At 41.1% G+C, this 23,795-nt stretch overlaps 3 protein-coding genes across 3 annotated transcripts in view; all 3 read left to right on the top strand.

Annotated features, from left to right (window-relative positions):
• Positions 1-7,416, top strand: part of LOC116693343 (proline-, glutamic acid- and leucine-rich protein 1) — a 12,482-nt gene extending 5,066 nt beyond the window's left edge. Inside the window, exons 3-5 of the mRNA XM_032522249.1 lie at positions 3,758-3,846; positions 6,942-7,301; positions 7,351-7,416. Of these exons, the coding sequence (XP_032378140.1) occupies positions 3,758-3,846; positions 6,942-7,301; positions 7,351-7,416 (515 nt within the window). The remainder of the gene's footprint in view (positions 1-3,757; positions 3,847-6,941; positions 7,302-7,350) is intronic.
• Positions 7,417-7,828: 412 nt separating this feature from the next.
• On the top strand, positions 7,829-11,179 carry LOC116693769 (transmembrane emp24 domain-containing protein 6). Its single transcript, XM_032523000.1, has 4 exons — positions 7,829-8,409; positions 9,448-9,574; positions 9,939-10,114; positions 10,891-11,179. The coding sequence occupies exons 1-4, from the start codon at positions 7,831-7,833 to the stop codon at positions 11,122-11,124; spliced, it is 1,116 nt and encodes a 371-aa protein (XP_032378891.1). The 5' UTR covers positions 7,829-7,830; the 3' UTR covers positions 11,125-11,179.
• A 2,061-nt stretch (positions 11,180-13,240) lies between these two features.
• Positions 13,241-18,377, top strand: LOC116693789 (transmembrane emp24 domain-containing protein 6). The gene is made up of 4 exons (XM_032523023.1): positions 13,241-13,491; positions 16,696-16,822; positions 16,905-17,059; positions 17,930-18,377. Exons 1-4 carry the CDS (start codon positions 13,291-13,293, stop codon positions 18,149-18,151), a joined length of 705 nt encoding a protein of 234 aa, XP_032378914.1. The 5' UTR covers positions 13,241-13,290; the 3' UTR covers positions 18,152-18,377.
• The last annotated feature ends 5,418 nt before the right edge of the window (positions 18,378-23,795 follow it).

Below are 23,795 nucleotides of genomic sequence, written 5' to 3' on the forward strand. Positions count from 1 at the left end.
CTCACATTTCCACGGTCAATAAACTGTCAACTTAGATGTGTGCCACGCACATCGTCAAGTTCTGATGTATTATTTGTGCAATTCCCCACTTGAAAAGGACAGTCCCTCCACATGAAGAGTTCAACTGGATTTCACTCAATAAACAGCCATGGGATCAGTCGTTTGTCTTTTATTAACCATTCCTTGGTGGGCAGTAAACAGGTGAAAAACCTCAAAAGAGAGAGACGACAAATACAAAATTATCATCCGAGTTGAAAGCCAAATTAAATACACAAAATTGTTCTCGTTTAACACAGATAAAAACGCATTACTGCTATTATAAACTGTTCCAATTTTAAACAAATGTAATCAAAATAAATACCCACCATTTTAAATTAAATAAGAGTCAGTACATTTTTAACCAAATTCATATTTTAGCCAAATGCAATACAAAATATTCTTTAATAGTACAAAATTCAATTTATTTCCTAATCATTAGTTTTAAGCCGTATTGTTCTAGTAAAGAATTATTATCAGGTATTACTAGATATGTTGTACCAAAACAAACATCTGGTGGTATTTTAATTTTCAAACTGTATGTTTTCTTGTCTTTTAACCAAGTATCTTTAGCCAAATACCTTTTTATTTTTATAGTTAAGATGTCCACAACATTTAAATTACTTTTGACCATTTCAAACACATTCTTTGTCAAACAATTAATTTGGCTTCCTTAACTTTTCCTTTATACCCCACTTGTTTGATAAAACCAAAACAACATTTCAAGTTGCGAATACCACTGCAAAAAAGTCCTATCCAAGTCAACAAAAAAGTTAAAAGTCTGTGTTTTTTTTCCAGAGCATCCTTAGCACTGCACTGCTTAAATCAATCTAGCCAAACATGGCCAGTATGGCGCTTACCGGCTGTCCTTCACAGTTTTGTGGAGGGCTTGGTCTGGCACAATCACCTTGTTCACAAAGATGACGTTTCCTTGGTCTTGTGAGTGCTATCAATGCTCCTTCCACTGCGGTTTGAAGACAACAACAGAGCCAGGTACTGGCACGCCCAGATTGCCTGGAAGATTTGTTCCACCTGGTTCACCCCTGATTGAACGGGAGGAGCTCCCAGGCAGTTTGTCGGCACGCACATGCCAATTAGTCTGCACTTGGTAAACTATGGCTCCCCCCGGCGTCTCACACTGGTACCAGTGAAAAGGCTCCAACCCCCAACACCGAACAGCCTCTGTTTCTTTATTGATATACAAAACATGGAGCCATAAAAAAAAAGTTCATCTAATTAACCCTCGTGTTGTCTTCACTTTCGGGACCCTCTCGTGTCCCTCGGGTCAAATTGACCTGTGACTTATTTGGGGTTTTTAAAAAAACAATTTTTACTTCATAATCTATTAACAAATGTTGTCTTTATCTCAATATCAAACAGCTGAGATAACATCTATGTTTAGGGAATGCATCAGTCTCTACTAGCACACTATTAAACATGGAAGTGGGGTTTGTTTTGTGTCATAAGGTCATAATTCATGTTAAAAATCCACTATGGAAAAACACAAGTGTCATATTCAGAATAACGTTCAGAATTGAGTCAGGAATACATGTTTATCACAGGAAATAAGGAAAGGCCGTTGATTTACAGGTAGAAAAAATGTAACTTGTTCCATTTTTCTGGTTGAATAAAATTTGAAATGGGTCAATTTGACCTGAAGACCATACAAGGGTTAATTAATTTTCAAAAATGTAAACTTACCTTGTAATTAAGGTAAACAACAGAACCGCTTGGTCACTGGTCTATCAATAGCATTTGTCTTTATTTGGATTTTAGACCGATCTAACCATGCCTGATATGTCAGGAAAGGTTTTGGTTACTTTTGTGATTATGCAGGAATTTAAGGTGCTTTGGTATCTGCGATCGATACGTCTCCACCTTTGTCTTTCCTGGAATGAAGCAAGATATTGTTTTTGTTTTAATATTGTTTTTCCGAAATGTACTGTACGTTTCCTTCTTCTTTTTCTTGATCAAAGACTCTTGGAGTCAAACTTGGTTTCCCTTTAAGATGTGATAAGATGTTTTTTTGTCATTAGGACCTGCGTAGAATTTGGTAAAGGGTTCATAAGTTAGCTTTAGCTTCACAAAAGACAGTGTTGTGTTCAATGCCTCCCAACCAAATGTTCCGAATCTTTTGTTCTCATTGTTGATGTATTTCAAGACTTGGTGTGCTGTCAGTCCAGAAACACGGTTCATCCAATGGAAGGCTGTAATTCTTCTTTCACCATCTTGTCTACCCGAGCAGACAACACAGTGGCAGTTGACTCCAAACGAGGAGTGGGGACTAGTTTGGTACCATGTCATAGGATCCTTCACTGGCATCAGCAAAGTGGTGCAACTGGGTGTGGACAGGGGGTCCAGGGTCACATGGTTTCAAACACCTGTTCACTCGTGACATTAAAAGCCCTTTCAGGTCGGTCAACCGACGGATCCATTGTTGTCTTAGGACTTGCAGAATTTCTTCATCCCAGCCATAGTTCATTCTGCACATATTCTGTAAAATGTGCTTGGCTGGACGACTAACCGAAGGTGTCACTCTCCATACGCCACTGGAGCCCCAGGGCTCTTTCTATTGGGAGTTGGGAGTCCTTCTTAGGAATAGCTCGCAGGACTTTGCGATTGTTGCTGATCAACTGTGTAAGATGATAGCCGCCTTTCCAGCAAAGGACACCAAGGAACAATTTGTACTGGTTTTTCCACAGATGGTGTGCTTTTCAGACTGTCATCCACAGAGAATTTTCTATGTAGTGTAAGTTATGTCCGGAAAGCTGCAGTCTTCCTCAAAACCTGTTTATCATGCAGTCGTTCTGTAGCATTGTTGATCCAATCTCCATCGGGCCACCATAGGAATCAAAGAAAGTCCTTGTTTTCCTTTGCCACTTCAACTTGGCAAAACATGGACTTTACATTAGACATAAATACAAGGTTTTTATGACTTAATCATAGGAGCACTCCTATTAAGGATCTTGTAAGTTTCGGGCACTGCAGAAGTCGGTCATTTGTTGAGGTTCTTTTGAACTCCGCTCAAAAACAACCCCAAGTTTCCTTTGCATGTGGAACCGATTCTCTTCACCACACAACTCATCCTGTGGGACCGTTTTCAGTGTAACAATTGCTGCTAACATTTGCCTGTAGGGAATCTGTAGAGTGGAATTATGATTATTTGCATGTCCAACATTTTCACTCCTCTGTGATCTTTTCATCAGGAATGACAGTTGTTGCTTTGGTCCTTTGCTTCTCAAAATAAGATCCCGGTCTAAAAATGCTTGCAAAACTGCAGTTTCTGCAACTGAGGCTTCAATCTCAGCATTAGTTTCCACTTGTTGCATTTGTTTGCGGTTCTGAAGTGCATGTTTCTTTTTCATCTTTGCTTCACGCGCCAGGAGTGCGGCTCTCTTGGCTTTGGCTTGTGCACGGGCAATTTCAAATGTGGATTTGTTTGTGCCATCGTGAGAAAATAAATGGTTGGTACTCGTAAATGTTACTGTATGAAGGCACTGCATTCCCGTGCTAGCCTGATGGGATGGGCACTACAGAGCAGGGAGAGCTGCAAGAGGTCTACGCTACTTCACATTCTGCAACTTCTTATGTAAACAAGTTTTTACTATTGTAGTTGGTTAAGTTGAGGTTCATTCTGAACTACTAACTATGGCTTAACATGGAATGGTAACACAACATTACGATTTATAATCATGTGCGTGTATTCCACTATTCTCTTCAGACGTCCAGCAGCTGTTGGTGGTTGAAGAAGATGTTCCTCCTGAGCAGCAGGAGTGGAGCTCCAGTCTGGACCAGGAGGACCCTGAGCCCATGAATGTTAAAGTGGAACAGGGCGAACTCTGGACCAGTCGGGAGGGAGGGCAGCTTCAATGGCTGCAGGAGGCTGATATCAAGTTCCCGTTCACTTCTGTCCCTGTGAAGAGTGAAAAAGATGGAGAGAAAGCTCAGTCCTCACAGCTTTATGAAAGCCAAACTGAGGAGAACAGAGAGGCAGAGAGAACTGGAGCTGATGGAGAGGACTGGGGAGGACCAGAACCAGCCAGGAACTCAGATCCAGATAGTCTTTTACAACCAGCTACTCATGACAAGACTGCAGACTCCTCTGAATCTGAGACTGATGACAGTGGTGACTGGGAGGACTCTCAGTCAGGTTCAAACCCTCTGCAGAACAATGAAGGACCTGGAAGTGATGAGGAACCTCTGAAGAAACGCACTGGGGTCCAAACAGGAGGGAAACCGTTTTGTTGCTTAGTTTGTGGTAAAAGATTCTTTCTGAACAAGACTTTAACGGCCCACATGAGACTTCATTCAGAAGGAATTCTTTCCTCCTGCCCAGTCTGTGAACTGGTATGCAGTAACAGAAGCACTTTGGTTAAACACATGACAATCCACACAGGGGAGAAACAGTTTAACTGTTCACTTTGCAGTAAACAATTTGCACAAAAGCAAAATTTGAGACAACACTTGATTGTCCACAAAGGCAATAAACCATTTAGTTGTTCTGTTTGTAGTAAAACATTCACACAAAAGGGGAATCTGAAAAAACACATGGCGATCCATACTGGGGAAAAACCATTTAGTTGTTCATTTTGTAGTAAACGATTCACACAAAAGGGAAATCTGAAACAACACCTGGCTGTCCACACAAGAGAGAAACCATTTAGCTGTTCAGTTTGTGGTGAAAGATTTACACAGAAGGGACATTTGAAACAACACTTGAGTGTCCACACGGGAGAAATCATTTTGATTTAATGTGGATTAAGTTTTGATAAAGAATTTACTCATTTGTGCTAGGCATCAGAAATAATTGAAGCTGCTGTTGTCTTTTTGTGGTGTGTGTGTGTGTGTGTGTGTGTGTGTGTGTGTGTGTGTGTGTGTGTGTGTGTGTGTGTGTGTGCGCGCGCGCGCGTGCTTTGTTGTAGGTGCCAATTGTCTGGTTTTAATTGCTAAGCTGTAAAACAGCTTCTTCAGAAGGGTTAGGTTTGAGGGATCAGCTGGACTGTTTCCGCCTCTCCTTTGATCACTCTTATTATTTTGCTGCTACACCTGCCAATTTGTGGGTAAGATGAGTTAAGTAGTGCCTCCCGCTCCTTTGCTTCCTATTTCAGCTGTCAGGGTGTATTTTTAACGTGTCATCTTTGGCTGTGTGGGCCCGTTGCCGCAAACAAAGTCAGGGAATGAGTTCCTGATGAGGATAATGTGTGCGTCAGTCTTTCTGGAGGCGATTTCGTTGAGGAAAATCACTGCAGCGGCTGTCATTAGAGCGTAAACTAGCTCTTTACCACCTTTTGGGCTGCCAAAAGTGGTGCTGACTGATCGAGGAACTCACTTTCTCTCTAAAATCTTCACACAAACATTGCAGGCATTGGGAGTGTTCCACGCAGTATCCCCCAAAATCATAATGTGCACTTGATCGGTGGCATCAAGCTCTCAAATCAATGTTAACCCAGTATTATGATACCGAGAAGGATTGGGATGAGGGAGTCCCTTTTGTCCTTTTTGCTTTTGTGACGCTAAGCGGGAGTCCCTCAGGTTCTGCCCAGCTGAACTTGTTTGGGCATAGTTTTCAGCAAAATTCAGCAAATATTTAAGTTCCAGTTTCCTTGTTCTGATGTGCATCAACTTTGTTTCAGAATGTGAATATTTTCTCATGCTTTCTGTTTAATCTACATATGTTTTCTAGATCAATTTTAAAAACCACTCAAGAAATCTGTTCAAGTTCTGTTTAACGAAGGATAACAAACAGCTGAAACATCCGCCTATGTTTTCATCATAACTGCATCTGAGGTTACTTGGCGGTGTGTTGCTTAGGAAACATGGCACATGTTTTGAATCTGTGAATTGTTGGTTCATTTGTTTTTCAAAATAAAACCAAAAATCATAAAATGACCAGTTTTCTCAATACTCGTTTTCTAAACCTAAATAAAAAAATGGATCATATAAATAACTTGGTTTTTCCGATTTTGTGTGTTCAAATGAAAACTGAAAGAAATTCTACCATTGAGCTATGCTGGTGCTTCCCCATTGACAGTGAGGTCATTGGGGTGGTGTGTTTTGGTGATTTGACTTCTCGGAGGGGGGTTACTGCACCGCCAAGCGCACTAAGTGGGATAAAAAGGGTATGACAGCAGCAGTGGGGACACTTAATAAGGAAAGTAACCTTGTTAATTCTGTAACCTCAGGTGTGCAACCATGCCATACTTATCCTCACTGGCATTAGCAAATTGCAGAATTTCTTCATCCTGTATTCTGTAAAATGTGCTTGGCTAGAAGAGTAACTGGTGTAAGGTACCTTAAGGGATCATACACTGAGCTAACTTCATGAAATACTCCAAGTTTACATCTATTTGCAGTCCATGCAGGAATCCAAGGTGTCACTTCCTATACACCATTGGAGCCCCAAGGCTCTCTCCATTGGGACTTGGTCCCTGTCCAAACTGAGCTCACTCACTTTTTTAAAGTGGTCCTTCTTAGTAACACTCAAAGGACTTTTACCAAGCCTCAAGGTCACCTAGGTCCTTAACAATTTTTACTGCTTTTTTCCTCAGATGGTGAGCTTTTCATGTCATGTTTTTGGACAACTGATGGATTAAACCAGTAATCGATAATGAAACCAGTCTGTAGCTGCTGTCCTAGAAAAATCCTTAAAAGGCGTGGTTTCTTGTTAGAGAAGAAAGTGTTTAAAGATATGGTCTTGTTTGCATAGAATCTGTTTGTAAAGCACATTTTTTATGATTAACCTTTATTAGTTTAACTTTAGTTTTATTGTCTACATTACAGTTTCTAAATCACGTGCATGTATTTCATTATTCTCCACAGATGTCCAGCAGCTGTTGGTGGTTAAAGAAGAGGTTCCTCCTGAGCAGCAGGAGTGGAGCTCCAGTCTGGACCAGGAGGACCCAGACCCCCCACACATTAAAGAGGAGCAGGAGGAACTCTGGACCCGTCAGGAGGGAGAGCAGCTTCAAGGGCTGGAGGAGGCTGATATCCTTTTCCCGTTCACTTCTGTCCCTGTGAAGAGTGAAGAAGAAGATGATGAAGAGAAAGCTCATTGCTTACATGAAGGCCAAACTGAGGAGAACAGAGCGGCAGGGAGAACAGGACCAGAACCAGCCAGGAACACAAATCCAGATAGTCCTTTACAACCAGCCACCTATGACAAGACCTCAGACTCCTCTCAATCGGAGACTAATGACAGTGAGGATTGGGGGAACTCCAGGGAACCTCAGTCAGTTTTAAACTCTCTGCAAAACAATGAAGAACCTGTAAGTAATATTGGATGTAATACTAGAAAAACATCCGTTGGCTCCTCAGAGTGTGCTGAAAGCTTTGGCCACGAGGAACATCTGCAGAAACACACTGGAGTCCAAACAGGAGTGAAACCATTTTGTTGCTCAGTTTGTGGTAAAAGGTACCCCCTAAAGAACTCCTTAAAGAATCACATGAGAATTCATTCAGAAGGAAAGGTTTTCACCTGTTCAGTTTGTCAAACAAGTTTCTGTGAGACCGGCAGTTTGGTTAGTCACATGAGAATCCACACTGGTGAGAAGCCATTTAGTTGTTCAGTTTGTGGTAAAAGATTTGCACAAAAGGGAAATCTGAAACAACACTTGACTGTCCACACAGGGGAGAAGTCCTTCAGTTGTTCTGTTTGTGGTAAAAGATTTGCACGGCACAGCACTCTGAGACGCCACTTGACTGTCCACACAGGAGGAAAAACACTGACTACCTTTACATGCACGTAACACTTTCCCTATTCCAAAAAAGACAATATATTCTGACAAAGCTGTTTAAATGATTAATGAATCATGCACTAATATTCCTCTTCACATGCAGCCGTGTAAATTAGACTTTTCCACCGCTTCCGGACTTTTTATTTGTGCTTTTCCATGCAAATGTCCGGCTTCTTCTTGTTTGATTATCATCGGACTGAGAGTGTATTTGGCCCTGTGTGGTCAGGCTTTTTTATTCCTTCTTTTACTCCTCCTGCAGGGTGACCAGTTATTTATCTCAGATCTGAGTGACTGCATCTGTAACAGCCGCCCAGTTTTCCCACTGACGGAGGCAACGTGTTGGTGCCAGTTAATCATTTCTTGGTCTCTCCACACAGACTCTACCTACACCTTTTCATTACGAGAAGAGCTCTCTGTGTGTTCAGACATGTTGTTTAGGATTTTCTGCTTGTTTCTTGTCCTTGGGTTCTGGGGTCCGGTTCACGGCGGGCCCCTGACAAACCCCCACCCCAACATAACAGACCAGCAGCTGTTCTGGGGCTCCGACCAGTACGACTTCTCTGTGGTGCTTCCTGCTGCAGGGCTCGAGTGTTTCTGGCACTTTGCTCACCACGGAGAGAGATTCTACCTGAGCTTCATGGTAAGAACAACCGAGGCCTCGACACATTTCCATTGACATGAGATTATTTTTGGATGTAAGAAAAATTATAGTTACAGTTTTGGCAGAACATTGTGTCATTTTCTGACCGCTCACTTATAGACATGAGTAAATGTAATTTTGGACATTGAGAAGCACCAAATGGAAAGGCCATGGGGTGATTGGGAGTCAAATGGTTCATCAGTTTGGGTGCAAAAATGTTATAAATCAAGATGTAAGATGAGATTTTTGACTGTACTGTATGTGCAAAGTGTTTTCACCACATTTAATGGGAATTTATTTGTTTGTTGTAGACATCTTTGCCATATGGTGGCATTAGATACAAACTCATGCAGTCACTATAATCAATAGTCAAGTTTCCATCCAACTTTAGACCCAAACCTTTGACCAGATTTTCAGAAAATGTGTAAAAGGAAATGTTAAAATTATGTGCATTTCCTTTCATGGCTGTTTTTAAAGATAAACAGCTTGTGGAGATCACTAAGAGAGCTCCAGTCAAATCTCAAACAATGAAAACTACTATTTTCTGTGACTGTTATTGCCACTCTTCATTCTAACCCCAACCGGTCGTCAGACCCCGCCCACCAAGAGCCTGGGTCTGGGTCTGGGTCTGAGCCTGGGTCTGGGTCTGGGTCTGTCCCAGGTTTCTTCCTAAAAGGAGTTTTTCCTCTCCACTGTGGCCCTGTTGCTTGCTCTGGAGGAAACTACTAGACCTGTTGGGTCCTTGTAAATTCTGGAGTGTGGTCTAGACCTGGTCTATCTGTAAAGTGTCTCCAGATAACTCTTGTTATGAATTGATACTATAAATAAAATTGAATTGATTTATTGAATTTATGGAAATGTTTTCTGCTCTTCATGCTTCATGTATGTCACCATGTATTCACTAAGATCTGTCCGCATTTTTTTTTTTTTTTAATCGTAACACCCACTTTTCTCTCTCAACCAAGTGTAAAAATGTAACCAAATTTTGACGTCGGTCTGTCTGAGTCTGTCTGTCTGACTCTGTCTGTCTGTCTGCAGGTCCAGTGGGTGATGGGAGTCGGCCATGACAGACACCTGTCTGTCACCGTCAACGCTCCCAGCAATCTCTTAGTGTCAACCGTCGATGACGCCAAGGGTCAGATCAACTTTGAGGCCAAGGAAACAGGTCAGTCTGTCCATCTGTCCGTCTGACTGTCTGACTGTCCGTCCGTCCGTCCGTCCGTCCGTCTGTCCGTCTGTCTGTCTGTCTGTCTGTCTGTCTGTCTGTCTTTTTGTCTGTCTGTCTGTAAACAACACTGTCACAACACAAGCAAATGCAATTAAAGACAAAAAAGTCTATTTACAATCCGAAATGCATAGAGCAGAAAAAACACGTAATGTAAAAAAAAAAAAAGCAGATAGCAAAACACTTTACTCGCTCTGTGTGTCATGACCTGTTTGTCCGTTTTATTAATAAAATACATAAGTCAAATCAATAACTGTCCCCCTTGTATTTCAAACACTGTTTCTCTTGTTGTGTACATCTACAGGTTTCTATCAGATGTGTTTCAGCAACTTCCACAACCGCTTCGGCACCATGCAGGTCTTCCTCAGCTTCGGCGTTTACTACGACGGCTACCAGGACCCCGCCAAGCGACAGGATGAAGAGAAGAAGAAGAAAGAGGAGGCCGGCAAAGACCTGAACAACACGCTGAGCGTCATAGAGGTTACTACTCTACTAATACTAGAGACTACTACTACGTTTGCTAACGTTAGCGCACCAGCGTTATCCTAATTTCACCATAAGATATCAAGAGCAATGGCTGTACTCATAAATCCTGGGTGTTCTGACACTGTTTTTGCATTTATATCAACAAATAACCCAAATTGATTGTCTTGATACTGTCATGCATAAGACCTTTTTGTCTGAGCTGGTCTTGGACTTGACTTGGACTCGACAAAGGTGGTCTTGACTACAGCCCTAGCTCTAAGGAGCTTCAGCACGGGCTTCACTTTTCCAAAATTTGAGCTTCGGACTTCAAAGTCAAAGTACTTTTATTGATCTCCCTAAGGAGAAATTTGCTTTGGACACTGAGCAACTTACTTAGCTGCAAGAGTCACAGACACAACAACAAACACAGGGTTAAAAACAATTAAAAGACAAATGTACAGTCAACATGTGGGCTACTCGAGGACTTCCATGGTTGTAACTGAAGTCTCCATAACCTAATTGAAATTGAATCAGGACTTTGTGACTTGGAAACGAATCGATTCGTGACATCACAGCAGATACCCAACCCTACAAGGTAGTACTAACTCTTGTGTTATTTATTATAAGTGGACAGTTATTTAAACAGTAGCAGTATGGCAGATATAGCAGTAGTAGTGAGTGTAGTAGTCCTAATGTCAGTATAAATAATGGTAGGCTAGTAGTACTGGCAGCAGTATTTGTAAGGGTAATGACAGTAGAAGTAATACTTGTTGTATTTTCTGTTGTTGCAGCATACGACTCACAAAGTGGAGTACTACGTCTTCCACATGTTTCGCTACTACAACTTTGGCCGCATGAGGAGCAGCGCCGACCACTTCCTGCTGCTGTCCAACTCGCGGTACATCACCTGGTGGTCGGTCGCTCTCAGCCTCCTCATCGTCACCTGCGGCTACCTGCAGCTCCTCTTCCTCAAAAGACTCTTCATCACCAGGGCCAGCGCCGAGGAGGAGAAGCCTCGCTGCTGACACAGCGGTGTGAATAAGCTGTGATTTCTTCCTGTTGTTTGTGTTTGTGTACCTGACTTGTATTTCTTCATGCAGCATAAATACACTTCACTACTACAAGATGATTACATTTACATTTTACAAGCGGTTTGTGATGTTTTCTGCAGCTGTGGCCAGGTTTAACCCTCCTGTTGTCCTGGGGTCAAATTTCACCCGTTTTTAACGGTTTCTACATCAGAAATTTGGGATTCTTTCATCCAATTTGTCCAAATATTACATGGATGGTTCCATATAGTAACACTTCTTGCAAGTTCACTACTTTTTCGTTTTATTTCCCCTGAAAAAAAAGACTTTGACAAAAGACCAAAACAATTATACAATTTCATATAAATGAGGTTTCTTGACCATGAATTTGAAAAAGAAAATAGTGTAAAACTAGTGGTGATATATTGGTGTTAGTGACGTGGACAGTATACTGATGGCATAGTTACAAAAACGAAGAACATGTTGGGGGAAAAAAAGCATAAAAAAGTTTTAAAAAGCCTCTCAAACGCGTCAAAGTTTTCAGTTTTGACCTGGGAGGACAACACAAGGGTTAAATCCTGCTGAGTCCCCCTCCAACCTGTTCGCATGAACCATGCGTTTGAAATGCTACGAAAAGGTGTTTGTTGGGAGTGTTTTAAGGATCTTTTAACAATGATCTTTTCCCTAAACTCAACTAGTGGTTGTGGTACCTTTTAACTTAACTTTCACTCACTTTTTCTTGCTTAACTTAACCGTAACCCTGTCCGAAATGACCTGCAGCTCGCGGTGCTCTGTACCCAGCGCACAGTCACCTATTCTCGGGTAACTGAGCCTCCAACCATCGGTGACCTGACGGAGCGCCGTGCTTAGACTTAGACTTCTCCTCATTAATCCTTTTGGGATGACTTCCGCACGGAAATTGAAATTTCCATTATCCGTTTTAGCAAGAAAAAAAAGAAAAAAATAACTAATAACAACAATAAGAACATTCATCAATATAAAGACATTTACCATAAATTATCAGATATCAGATAGATAGATAGACAGATAGATGGACATACTTTATTTATCCAGAAGGAAATGAAGGTGTCCATGCCCGATGTGATGCCAAGCAGACGCGCGGTGCGGCAGATGCCCCGTGTGTGCTGTCTAACACGGTCAAAACCATCAAAAAAGCCTTTTAATCTCCTAGTTGGATACCTACTGGTGTGTCCAATAGCTTATAGACCTGGTACATACACACAGACACACACATATAGTACAACATAAATATAAAATATAGGTTTTAGTGTGCATAATGGGTCTTTTCTGATCAGTGTGTCAAAATTAGACTTCCTGTGGTAAATCTGTAAAGGAAAATTTGAGCATTATTAGCTGTTGCACATCATTAAAATAAGAAAAAAGAATACATTGAAGAGAAAGTTATTGCTATTTCCTATAAATGAGGTTTATTGACCTTAAATTCCAAAATTAACTGTAAAACTAAGTTAATAAGTTAGTGTTACGTAGTGTTGAAAACGTCCAAAAAAGTGACAAACATTGAAAAAACATCAAAAGTGTTGAAAAAAAGTGTCAAAAACGTGAGAAAAATGTTTCAAATGTTATGTTGTTTTTTTTTAATACCTTTTATTTATCAGAACTTTAACATATTTTGATGTTCTGTTGTGACAATAAAACAAATTATTATCATATTATTTTAGTGAGAACTCATAAATAACTACAAATGACTAATGTTAGGGAAATCTGTTTATGTTTTATAACACGTTTCTGGAAATAACCAAATATTCACATCAGTATCGGCCTTAAAAACCCTTTATCGGCGCTAGTGCCCCTCGAGATGGACGACTTTTATTACTCGATGCCAGACCCTTAATCTTTCAGATTTGGGATTTCCAGGCTACCGGTAGAAGTAAAAACTGGATAATGCAGCCGCTGGAACATGTATATTACCTTGATGTCAAATAAGCACTGAGTGAGTTTCATGAAACCTAAAACTAATCCAGTGAACAACTGTGGTTCCATTGATGTTTTATCAACGCTGCGCCATTGTGACGGAGAGTTTGCAGATGTGGTTAATGATTATTTTCCAGCTGATATCTAAAAGAACCAACAGTTGAAAAGCAGCGGGCACCTTCACGTCCTCCTCCACGGTGACCTGCAGTCATGCTGCTCAACGCCCTGCTCCTGGTGCTGGGCTCTCAGGGTGTCTGGACCAGGAAGTCCGAGCCGGCCCTGGATGAGGCGGACTCGGGGTTCTTCAGGGGGTCGGACCAGTATGACTTTGCGGTGGAGGTTCCTGCTGCGGGGATGGAGTGTTTCTGGCACTTTGCTCACCAGAGTGGAAGCTTCTACCTGACGTACATGGTGAGAGTTTTCACTGTTTTCACCTGCTCGATGGCTGTCATCTTATCTGCATGGATACATGTTTGTAATTTGACGTTTACTGTCATGAAACGAATGCACAGTGAGGCTTGCTGCTGCGGCTGTGTTCCTTCCGTCCTCAGGCCTAATCACGCTCACTTTCAATGTCAACCGGTTTGACTTTTAAACATGAAAATTATCAGTGTTCCCATGGGATTAATGGGTGCAACGCTTTCTCATACCTTCAAGAAATAAAGATATGTGTAATAATATCTTGAAGGTCCAGTATACTTTAGGGCAATCTACTGGAAGAAATGGAATGTTATATGAGCTATGTTTTGTCTATAATCCACTTATACTAAGAACTGTTGTGTTTTCATAAGCTTGCAATGAGCTGTTTGTCTGCGTAAAGATAGGATTCTCTTCGTTGGTGTATATCCAGAACTGTATAGAGCGTCTGAGGAGCCATGTTCATTTCTATGAGAGTTGCTCAGCTGAGCATGAAGCCATCACGGAGCCAATCATCACCTGGATGATCGGCGCCGCTTCCTCACTTTTTTCAAATGCTATAAAATTGAATAAGACGCCCCAAAATTAATGAAAGTAGAGATTTGTACTTGGCAAAGAGCGCTGGGTGGAATCAATCACAATGTTATTTTGGGGAATTCAAAAGAACATTGATATAGGACAACATGAGGACAACATGGGGACAACATGAGGACAACATGAGGACAACATGAGGACAACATGGGGACAACATGAGGACAACATGAGGACAACATGAGGACAACATGGGGACAACATGAGGGTTAAAGCCTGGAGCCCTTCCTGGGGGCCTGGTCCTTCTTTTTCCAGGGAGTGTGCACTTTTGATCCTTTTTATCGATGTTTTTAACTTTTTCACGTTTTTGTCCCTTTTTTCAACACTTTTGATGTTTTTTTCCATGTTTGTCACTTTTTTTGACGTTTCCAACACTACGTGAACCTAACTTATTAACTTTAGTTTTACAGTTACTTTTGGAATTTATGTCAATAAACCTTTTATAGGAATTATACCTAATGTTTGAGTTAGAAAAGCAGAAATAGGAATTATTGAGACTAAAATTAAAGGAATGATGTTGATGTAATCACAGACTGGAATATGTCAACTTTTACTCAATACTACTTCAACAACACTTCACTTTGTTTTACAATGCTATAAAATTGAATACGACCCAAATTAATGAGTTGAGATTTGTACTTGCAAAGAGCGTTGGAATCATCATGTTATTTTGGGGAACTAAAAAGAACATTGATATAGGACAACATGAGGACAACATTCATTCAATCAATTCAACTTTTATTGTCATTGCCTGCACAAGTACAAGCAACGAAATTATCCCATCTATCCAGATTGCTATACAGGTATAAATATTGTATTAATTTTTATGTATACAGCAATGTAATAGTAAGGAACTTTAAAATGTTGTGTAAAATATATAAATATAAATATGGGAGCTCTTGCCAGATTATACAGATTATACAGAGTATAAATTATATGTATAAGCAAAAAAGTAAATATTGTAAGGGACTATAAAATGTAGTGTAAAATAATACTATGGGAGGTCTATCACAGATTATACAGAATATACAGAGGAGTTAGTAAAAGGATTTGTTAGAAAAGGATTATATTGTATTAGCGGATTTATAATCAGATAAATAATGGCAGATTCGATTTACAGAATATAACGATATATACATAGGTGTATGTGTGGGACAGTCCATGGTATGTGGTGTGCGTGTAGGGCAGTCCATGTATTATTATGTATGGGTGGACGGGGGGGTTGCCATTCTTTAGTTGTATCAGCATGAACAACATGGAGAACAACATGAGGACAACATGAAGACAACAAGATGACAACACTGAGGACACCATGAGGACAACATGGGGACGAACACATGAAGCAACAGAGGACAAGCATAATGAAGACAAACATGGAGGACAACATGAGGACAACTCTGGATTACCATAGGACCAACATTAATGGCATACCGAACTCTGAGGACACGATGTAGGACAACCATGAGGACACATTACAAGGCACACTGCAGACATATATGAGACAACATGAGGACAACATGAAGACAACATGAGGGTTAAAGCCTGGAGCCCTTCCTGGGGCCCTGGTCCTTTTTTCAGGGAGTGTGCCGTGTTTCTAGCACAGACCAAACTCTGGCTCTAGAGAGGGCCAATCACATTCAAGCATTAGCTGCCTTAGTCCTCCTGCACAGATCAAGTTTCAGTTGGTTGCAATCTGCAACATCACCACTACATGTCCCCAAACCGTCAACCCAACGTCTTTTATTCTGAGTTAAAACTGTTTTGTTGCATGCAGAAATGTTATTTCATTTTCCCTGCAGTCGTTCATTGATTTCATAAATGTAACACGATGGATGGATGGATGGATGGATGGATAGAGAGATAGATAGATAGATAGATAGATAGATAGATAGAGAGATAGAGAGAGAGAGAGATAGATAGATAGATAGATAGATAGATAGATAGATAGATAGATAGATAGATAGATAGACGGATGGATGGATGGATGGATAGATAGATGGATGGATAGATAGATAGATAGATGTATAGATGGATAGATAGATAGATAGATATTGATCCCAAGAAAAATGGGAAATTACGGTGTTACAGCAGCAAAATCAGTCACACAGCACAGAATATAAATATAAATGAAATACTAGGAAACATATACATACATACAATATACATGAAATTATAATATGAATAAAAATAAAAGACCAAATGTTTCAATATGTACAGGATGGGAAAACAAAACTGTGCAAATGCTTAAATAATATGCTAAAATGTGCAACTGCTTAAATAATATGCTAAAATGTATGCTAAATGTATGCATAGTTTGGTTATACATCGCACAAAGGCAAAAAAAAACCAACGTTACATGCAGTGTTATTTCATTTAAAATTTCAGAAAGGGTTTTGTGGCTCCCAGTGTTTCCTTTACTGTGTGAAACGGGTCCAAACGGCTCTTTGAGGGATAAAGGTTGACAACTCCTGCCCTAGATTCTACAAACTTTACATTTTTAAAGTGCCTTTGTGTTTGTGTACGATATATCAGGCTTTATGATGCACAGACAATAGTTATAGCTCATGATGGTGGTCTCATGGGGTCTTGCTTAATGTGTGGACCCAGGTCCAGTGGGTAACGGGGATGGCCTCTGATCCCCGGCTGTTTGTGACGGTCAGCTCGCCCCAGGGTGCTCTCGTGGCTTCAAAGAACGAGGCCGTCGGGCAGATGACCTTCCAGACGGAGGTGACGGGTAGGACGATCAGAAACACACATATATACGTTCAATAACTACACTCCGTCTGTGAGGTGTAACTGCAGCGTCCTCCCAACAGGTTTCTACCGGTTGTGTCTTGGGAACCACAACAACCAGTTCGGAGGCGTCAGGGTCTTTGTGAACTTTGGCGTGATCTACGAAGGCTTCGAGGACTCGAAGAGAGAGGAGGAGGAGGGGGAGATGGTCCTCAACAGCACCGTGGCCGGTATTGAGGTATTTGTCTCTGGGATTTAACCCTCATGTTGTCCTCATGTTGTGCTCATGTTGTCCTCGGGTCAAATGGACCCGTTGTCCTATATCAGTGTTCTTTGTAATTCCCAAAAATAACATGACTGATTCCACCCAACGCTCTGTGGCAAGTACACATCTCTACTTTCATTAAAAAATACCTTATTTCCTGTGACACTTATGTTGTTTCCATAGTGGATTTTTAACATGAATTATAACCTTATGACAAAAAACCCCACTTCCATTTTTAATTGTATTCTAGTAGAGACTGATGCATTCCCTTGTCTCAGCTGACAATATTTTTTAATAGATTATGAAGTGAAATTTCATTTCAGAATTGTTTTTAAAACCCCAAATAAGTCCCGGGTCAGTTTGACCTAAGGGACAAGAGAGGGTCCCGGAGTGAAGACAACCCCAGGGTTAAGAAGGACTGGGACTCACCTCACCTACTTATTTATTAATTATAATTTTTTGACTAACTACAGGTACTCCCATACTTTTGGACGTGACAATATTTTCCACATATCATCTAAAGCCTGTTGCATACTGTGACTCTTCATTCTAACCCCAACCGGTCGTCAGACACCGCCTAACAAGGGTCTGGGCCTGGGTCTGGGTCTGGGTCTGGGTCTGGGTCTGTGCTAGGTTTCTGCCTAAAAGGAAGTTTTTCCTTGCCACTGTTGCTTGCTCTGGAGGGAACTACTAGACCTGTTGGGTCCTTGTAAATTCTAGAGTGTGGTCTAGACCTGCTCTATCTGTAAAGTGTCTCGAGATAACTCTTGTTATGAATTGATTCTATAAATAAAATTGAAATTGAAATTGAAATGAAACCCGAGTGTACCGTGTCTGCTGTAGGAGAGCGTGCAGAAGCTCCAGAATCAGATCTTCCACATGTGGCGTCATTACAACTTCGCCCGCATGAGGAAAGGGAAGGACCACCACCTGCTCCTGTCCAACTCCAACTACGTCACCTGGTGGTCGGCGACCCAGAGCCTCGTCATCCTGCTGTCCGGGTACCTGCAGCTCCGCGTCCTCAAAAGACTCTTCAGGACGGACTCCAGCCGACCGCGGTGCTGAGGGCAGAACAGTCAGACATCTTTCTCATCTACTTCTAATGTCTCACGTCAGGATTTTATTGATGCATGTTTTGGAAAAGATTAAAGATGCTGCACACTATCTGAAGCTGGAGAATCACTTCTTTGAGAAAGAGAGATTTGAGTCCTAAACGTTGTTCCTTGTTCTTTCTTCTGTTTACAAAGCCACCCTGACATTTTACAAGTTATTGGTCAAAAGTCTGGGGTCACTTACATATTTCCATTCCACTCCGTTATAGACAGAATACCAGCTGATCTGAGTGGGGGGTGGCGGGGGGTGATCTTTAATGCAACATCTACATTGCCCATTGTCAGCAACCTTTCATCCGATGTCTCAAAGACACACTCTGTTCATAATTTAATATAATTTAAAAAAAAAATTAAAAAAAAAACGGAGAAAACATTGGAGAAGCCTTTTGCAATTATGTAAGCACATAATTTAATCTGAAAACTGCTGCCCTAGTTTCTAAGGGTAGAAAAATCTAATATATGAATGTACAGTATGTATGTTTACTGTATAAGTTTATATATTTATGTATGCTTATACTGTATGTGTATATATGTATATATTTATGCATATATACTATATGTAAAGATGTATATATACATGCATATATCCCATATATATATACAATATATATGATATATATTTGGAGATATTTATCTATCATATATATGTGGAGATAAAAAGTATATGTACATTGTACATTGCTTGTGAATTTACTCCCAGGTATCAGTCTTATTTTAACCTGTAATTTCTTTCTGTTGCGTGTGCATTTCACCTGAATGACATCATCCATTCAGGTGATTTCATAGCCACATTTCCTGATGTGTACCCCTCTTACAGTGTGATCCTCCCCCCCCCCCCACACACACACACACACACACACATTACCCATGGATTCCTGACTAGCCGAGCCCCGATGTGATGCCAGCGGGCTCCAACTCTCCCAGCCGTGAACAGGATAAACAAGCTGAACAAATAGTTGGCAGTGCGTGTGAGATGCATCAGAGATACCTGAGGGGAATGGAGCAGTTAGACAGGTGATGATAAAACACAAATACATTTTCATCATCACTGACTTGCACACTCAGACAGGTAAATAGCCTTTAACCCTTGTGATGTCCTCGGGTCACATTTGACCCATTCTGAAGAAATGAAATGTGTCTTTCAAGTGTCTTTTAAACCAGATTTTCAGAAAACTAACGCGGCTTGTTCCACACAGAGTTCTTCACAAGTAAAATAAATGATCACTGGTTTCTTTAAATTTGGTTACTTAACCCTCATATTGTCCTTGGGTCAAATTTGACCCGTTTACATGGGCCGTCCAAAATAAGCACTGGAAATGTCAACAATAAAAAAATATCAAAAAAAGCACCCACAACATTGAATGAGTGACAAAAATGTCGGAAAAAGCGATTATAATGTTGAAAAAAATGTGACCAAATGTTTTTTTTGGTCATGGTTGACGAGAAGACAACACAAGATTTAATGGATTTTGAGGATTTTAAAACTGCTTCTTTGTAGTATTGTTGTTTGCTGTATTTTTTATTTAGCTGAAAAATATGCATTTTTTTTCTACATTAGCCCATCATGTATCCAACCATACAAGAGCACATTTAAAGTTAAGAGCTGGAAAAACTCCACAGTGAGACAGCGTTATAGACGGCTAGGCAGATCTTCTAGTCTACGTTTCCATCTTGTAATGCCACTGCCTTTTTCATCTTGTAATGTTTTGGGTAATTTTTTAAAAGTGTTTGTAATAGAGCAGACTTAGCGTATAATAATAATCGTATAGCCCTGCTTCTTCTTGATGTTATAATGAAATATCTGCAATGACTGCGTGATCTGCGTAATTATAAGTCTTACTTTTTATTATTTATTTATTCTTATCAACATTAGTTTTAGTTTTCAGTTATTTTGTGTTCTTTCCTTCCGATATTCTGATGCGTTTAGGGACTGCTGAGGTTTACCTATGAGCCTAATATCTAAGCCTAATATCTCCGGTAGTGTACAAATGCTTTAGGCAGGGGAGGGGAGGGCACCGTCTATTGTGTGTACATCATTCATGTATGATTTGATCCATTTTCACTTTTGATTTCTCAGAAACCTCCCCCTCATTCCACTGCCCCGACCGCCTTCACAAGGGTTTTCTGTGAACTGTTCTTTGTCTTTGTGACAATGAACTGTATCGTCATGAAAGCTATACACTTACAAGACACTGATTTAGATTAATACTGCAGCTGAGGAACGTCTTGATGCTTAGACAGAGGGTTGATGCATGATACTAATTTTGAGTGTAAGACGAGAAGAAGGAGAGGCTGAGTGGTCACACCGATACAGACACAGTTAATCTCCATTACTCCGGTTATTGACCTGCATGTGTCTCCAGTTTCTTCAATGCTTCAGGTTATAGGACACGCATGTGTCTCAGTTTCTTCAATGCTTCAGGTTAGACCTGCATGTGTCTCCAGTTCTTCAATGTCAGGTATAGACCTGATGTGTCTCCAGTTCTTCAATGTCAGTAGACTGCATGTGTCCCAGTTTCTCAATGCTTCAGGTATAGACCTGCATATGTCTCCAGTTTCTTCAATGCTTCAGGTATGACCTGCATATGTCTCCAGTTTCTCAATGCTTAAGGTTATAGACCTGCATGTGTCTCCAGTTTCTTCAATGCTCAGGTATAGCCTGCATGTGTCTCCAGTTCTCAATGCTAGGTATAGAACTGCATATGTCTCCAGTTTCTTCAATGCTTCAGGTATAGACCGCATATGTCTCCAGTTTCTTCAATGCTTCAGGTAAGACCTGCATATGTCTCCAGTTTCTTCAATGCTTCGGTATAGACTGCATTGTCTCAGTTTATTTAATGCTTCAGGTATAGACTGCATGTGTCTCCGTTTCTTCAATGCTTCAGGTATAGACATGAACATGTCTCCAGTTATTCAATGCTTCAGGTATAGACCTGCATGTGTCTCAGTTTCTTCAATGCTTCAGTATAGACCTGCTATGTCTCCAGTTTCTTGCTTCAGGTATAGACTGCATGTGTCTCCAGTTTCTTCAATGCTTCAGTATAGACCTGCATAGTGTCTCCAGTTTTCTCAATGCTTCAGGTATAGACCTGCGTGTTCCAGTTCTTCAATGCTTCAGGTATAGACCTGCATGTGTCTCCAGTGTTCTCAATGCTTCAGGTATAGACCTGCATGTGTCTCTCCAGTTTCTTCAGTGCTTCAGGTATAGACCTGCATGTGTCTCCAGTTTCTTCAATGCTTCAGGTATAGACCTGCATATGTCTCCAGTTTCTTCAATGCTTCAGGTATAGACCTGCATGTGTCTCCAGTTTCTTCAATGCTTCAGGTATAGACCTGCATGTGTCTCCAGTTTCTTCAATGCTTCAGGTATAGACCTGCATGTGTCTCCAGTTTCTTCAATGCTTCAGGTATAGACCTGCATATGTCTCCAGTTTCTTCAATGCTTCAGGTATAGACCTGCATATGTCTCTCCAGTTCTTCATGCGTCAGGTATAGCCTGCTGTGTCCAGTTTCTTCAATGTCAGGTATAGACCTGCATGGTCTCCAGTTTCTTCATGCTTCAGGTATAGACCTGCATTTGTCTCCAGTTTCTTCAATGCTTCAGGTATAGACCTGCATGTGTCTCCAGTTTCTTCAATGCTTCAGGTATAGACCTGCATGGTTCTCCAGTTTCTTCAATGCTTCAGGTATAGACCTGCATGTGTCTCCAGTTTCTTCAATGCTTCAGGTATAGACCTGCATATGTCTCCAGTTTCTTCAATGCTTCAGGTATAGACCTGCATATGTCTCCAGTTTCTTCAATGCTTCAGGTATAGACCTGCATGTGTCTCCAGTTTCTTCAATGCTTCAGGTATAGACCTGCATGTGTCTCCAGTTTCTTCAATGCTTCAGGTATAGACCTGCATGTGTCTCCAGTTTCTTCAATGCTTCAGGTATAGACCTGCATATGTGCTCCAGTTTTCAAGCGTTCAGGTATAGACTGCATATGTCTCAGTTTCTTCAATGCTTCAGTATAGACCTGCATGTGTCTCCAGTTCTCAGCTTCAGGTATAGACCGCATGTGTCTCCAGTTTCTTCAAATGCTTCGGTTAATAGCTAGACACTGCATATGTCTCCAGGTTCTTCAATGCTCAGGTATAGACTGCATGTCTCCAGTTTCTTCAATGCTTCAGGTTAGACCTGATGTCTCCAGTTTCTTCAAGCTTCAGGTTAGACTGCATGTCTCCAGTTTCTTCAATGCTTCAGGTATAGACCTGCATATGTCTCCAGTTTCTTCAATGCTCAGGTATAGACCTGCATATGTCTCCAGTTTCTATTTCATGCTTCAGCTATAGACCTGCATAGTTCTCCAGTTCTTCAATGCTTCAGGTATAGACCTGCATGTGTCTCCAGTTTCTTTAATGCTTCAGGTATAGACCTGAATATGTCTCCAGTTTCTTCAATGCTTCAGGTATAGACCTGCATATGTCTCCAGTTTCTTCAATGCTTAAGGTATAGACCTGAATATGTCTCCAGTTTCTTCAAGGCTTCAGGTACACCTGGGGAACATTCAACCTAAAAACGTTACATGGTTGAACGACATGTTTCCTCGAAAAGGTGTGCAACGAGCTTTGAGTTATGCTTTCTCTCATTTGTTGACTGTGTCACAGGTTATCAGCAGAGACGTGCAAAAATGCAGAGCATTTGCGCACACAACAAGGTATTCAACACACCCCCATTTCAGTTTTTGTATTTTTGTTTGTCTGGGCTGAACTCGGCTCTGGTGTTGTCCTCATTGACAACCCTTTCCCCCAGTTGGAAACCACCCGGGCCAACTGGCTGGGGGACATTGTGTCTCTCTGTCCCTCCTCTCCAGCCACATTTCTTCCACAATCTTCATCCACCACACTCCCCCGGACTCTTCCTGCTCCCCCCACCCGCTCACCTGTCCCCACTTTCCTCATCAGCCCGCCTCTTATTTAAAAAGTGCCCGCTGGATAAAGCTGTGCAGTATAAAGAATTCAAACCAGTTGCTGTGCTTTTATTCCTTCTGCTGCGTGTGCTGTTCACCTGAACATGTTTCATAACCACATGATCAGACACTACAACAATTTGACTGAAATTGGAAGCTGATTCAGGCTCCTCAGAACAAATCATCGTGACTATTTGGGGTCCCCCCCTTCAAGATATACATGTGAGTGTAAATATATTCAAGAAACGTGATGATCAGGTCATGCAACGGCCGAATTACTGGCAGTTTTCTTTGGTCCAGTTCAGGCTCCGGGGTTCAGCCCCTAATCATGTCAAGAAAGCAGTGATAAAAAGTAAAAAAAAACATCAAACAAAGAATGATTTAAAGGCAGTCTGGTGGGAAAAATGTCAGAAATACTCTTCAGAAGTCACCCTGCAGACGTAGAGTGCTGCTTTCCCAACTGGTTCTCAGATATGAATTCAAAGAGTCACAATACACAGACGCGTGATAACACATGTCACTGTAGATAACCCATCACTGTGCTCAGGTTCAGTCAACCATAAGACTCTTCAGTCCAAGTCCCAATGAAGCACAAGAGACGTACAGACACTCCAGGCCAAGGTGGGTTCGAACAACACCCCCCCCC

Source organism: Etheostoma spectabile, chromosome 8, assembly GCF_008692095.1.
Source record: "Etheostoma spectabile isolate EspeVRDwgs_2016 chromosome 8, UIUC_Espe_1.0, whole genome shotgun sequence".
NCBI classification, from domain to species: Eukaryota; Metazoa; Chordata; class Actinopteri; order Perciformes; family Percidae; genus Etheostoma; species Etheostoma spectabile.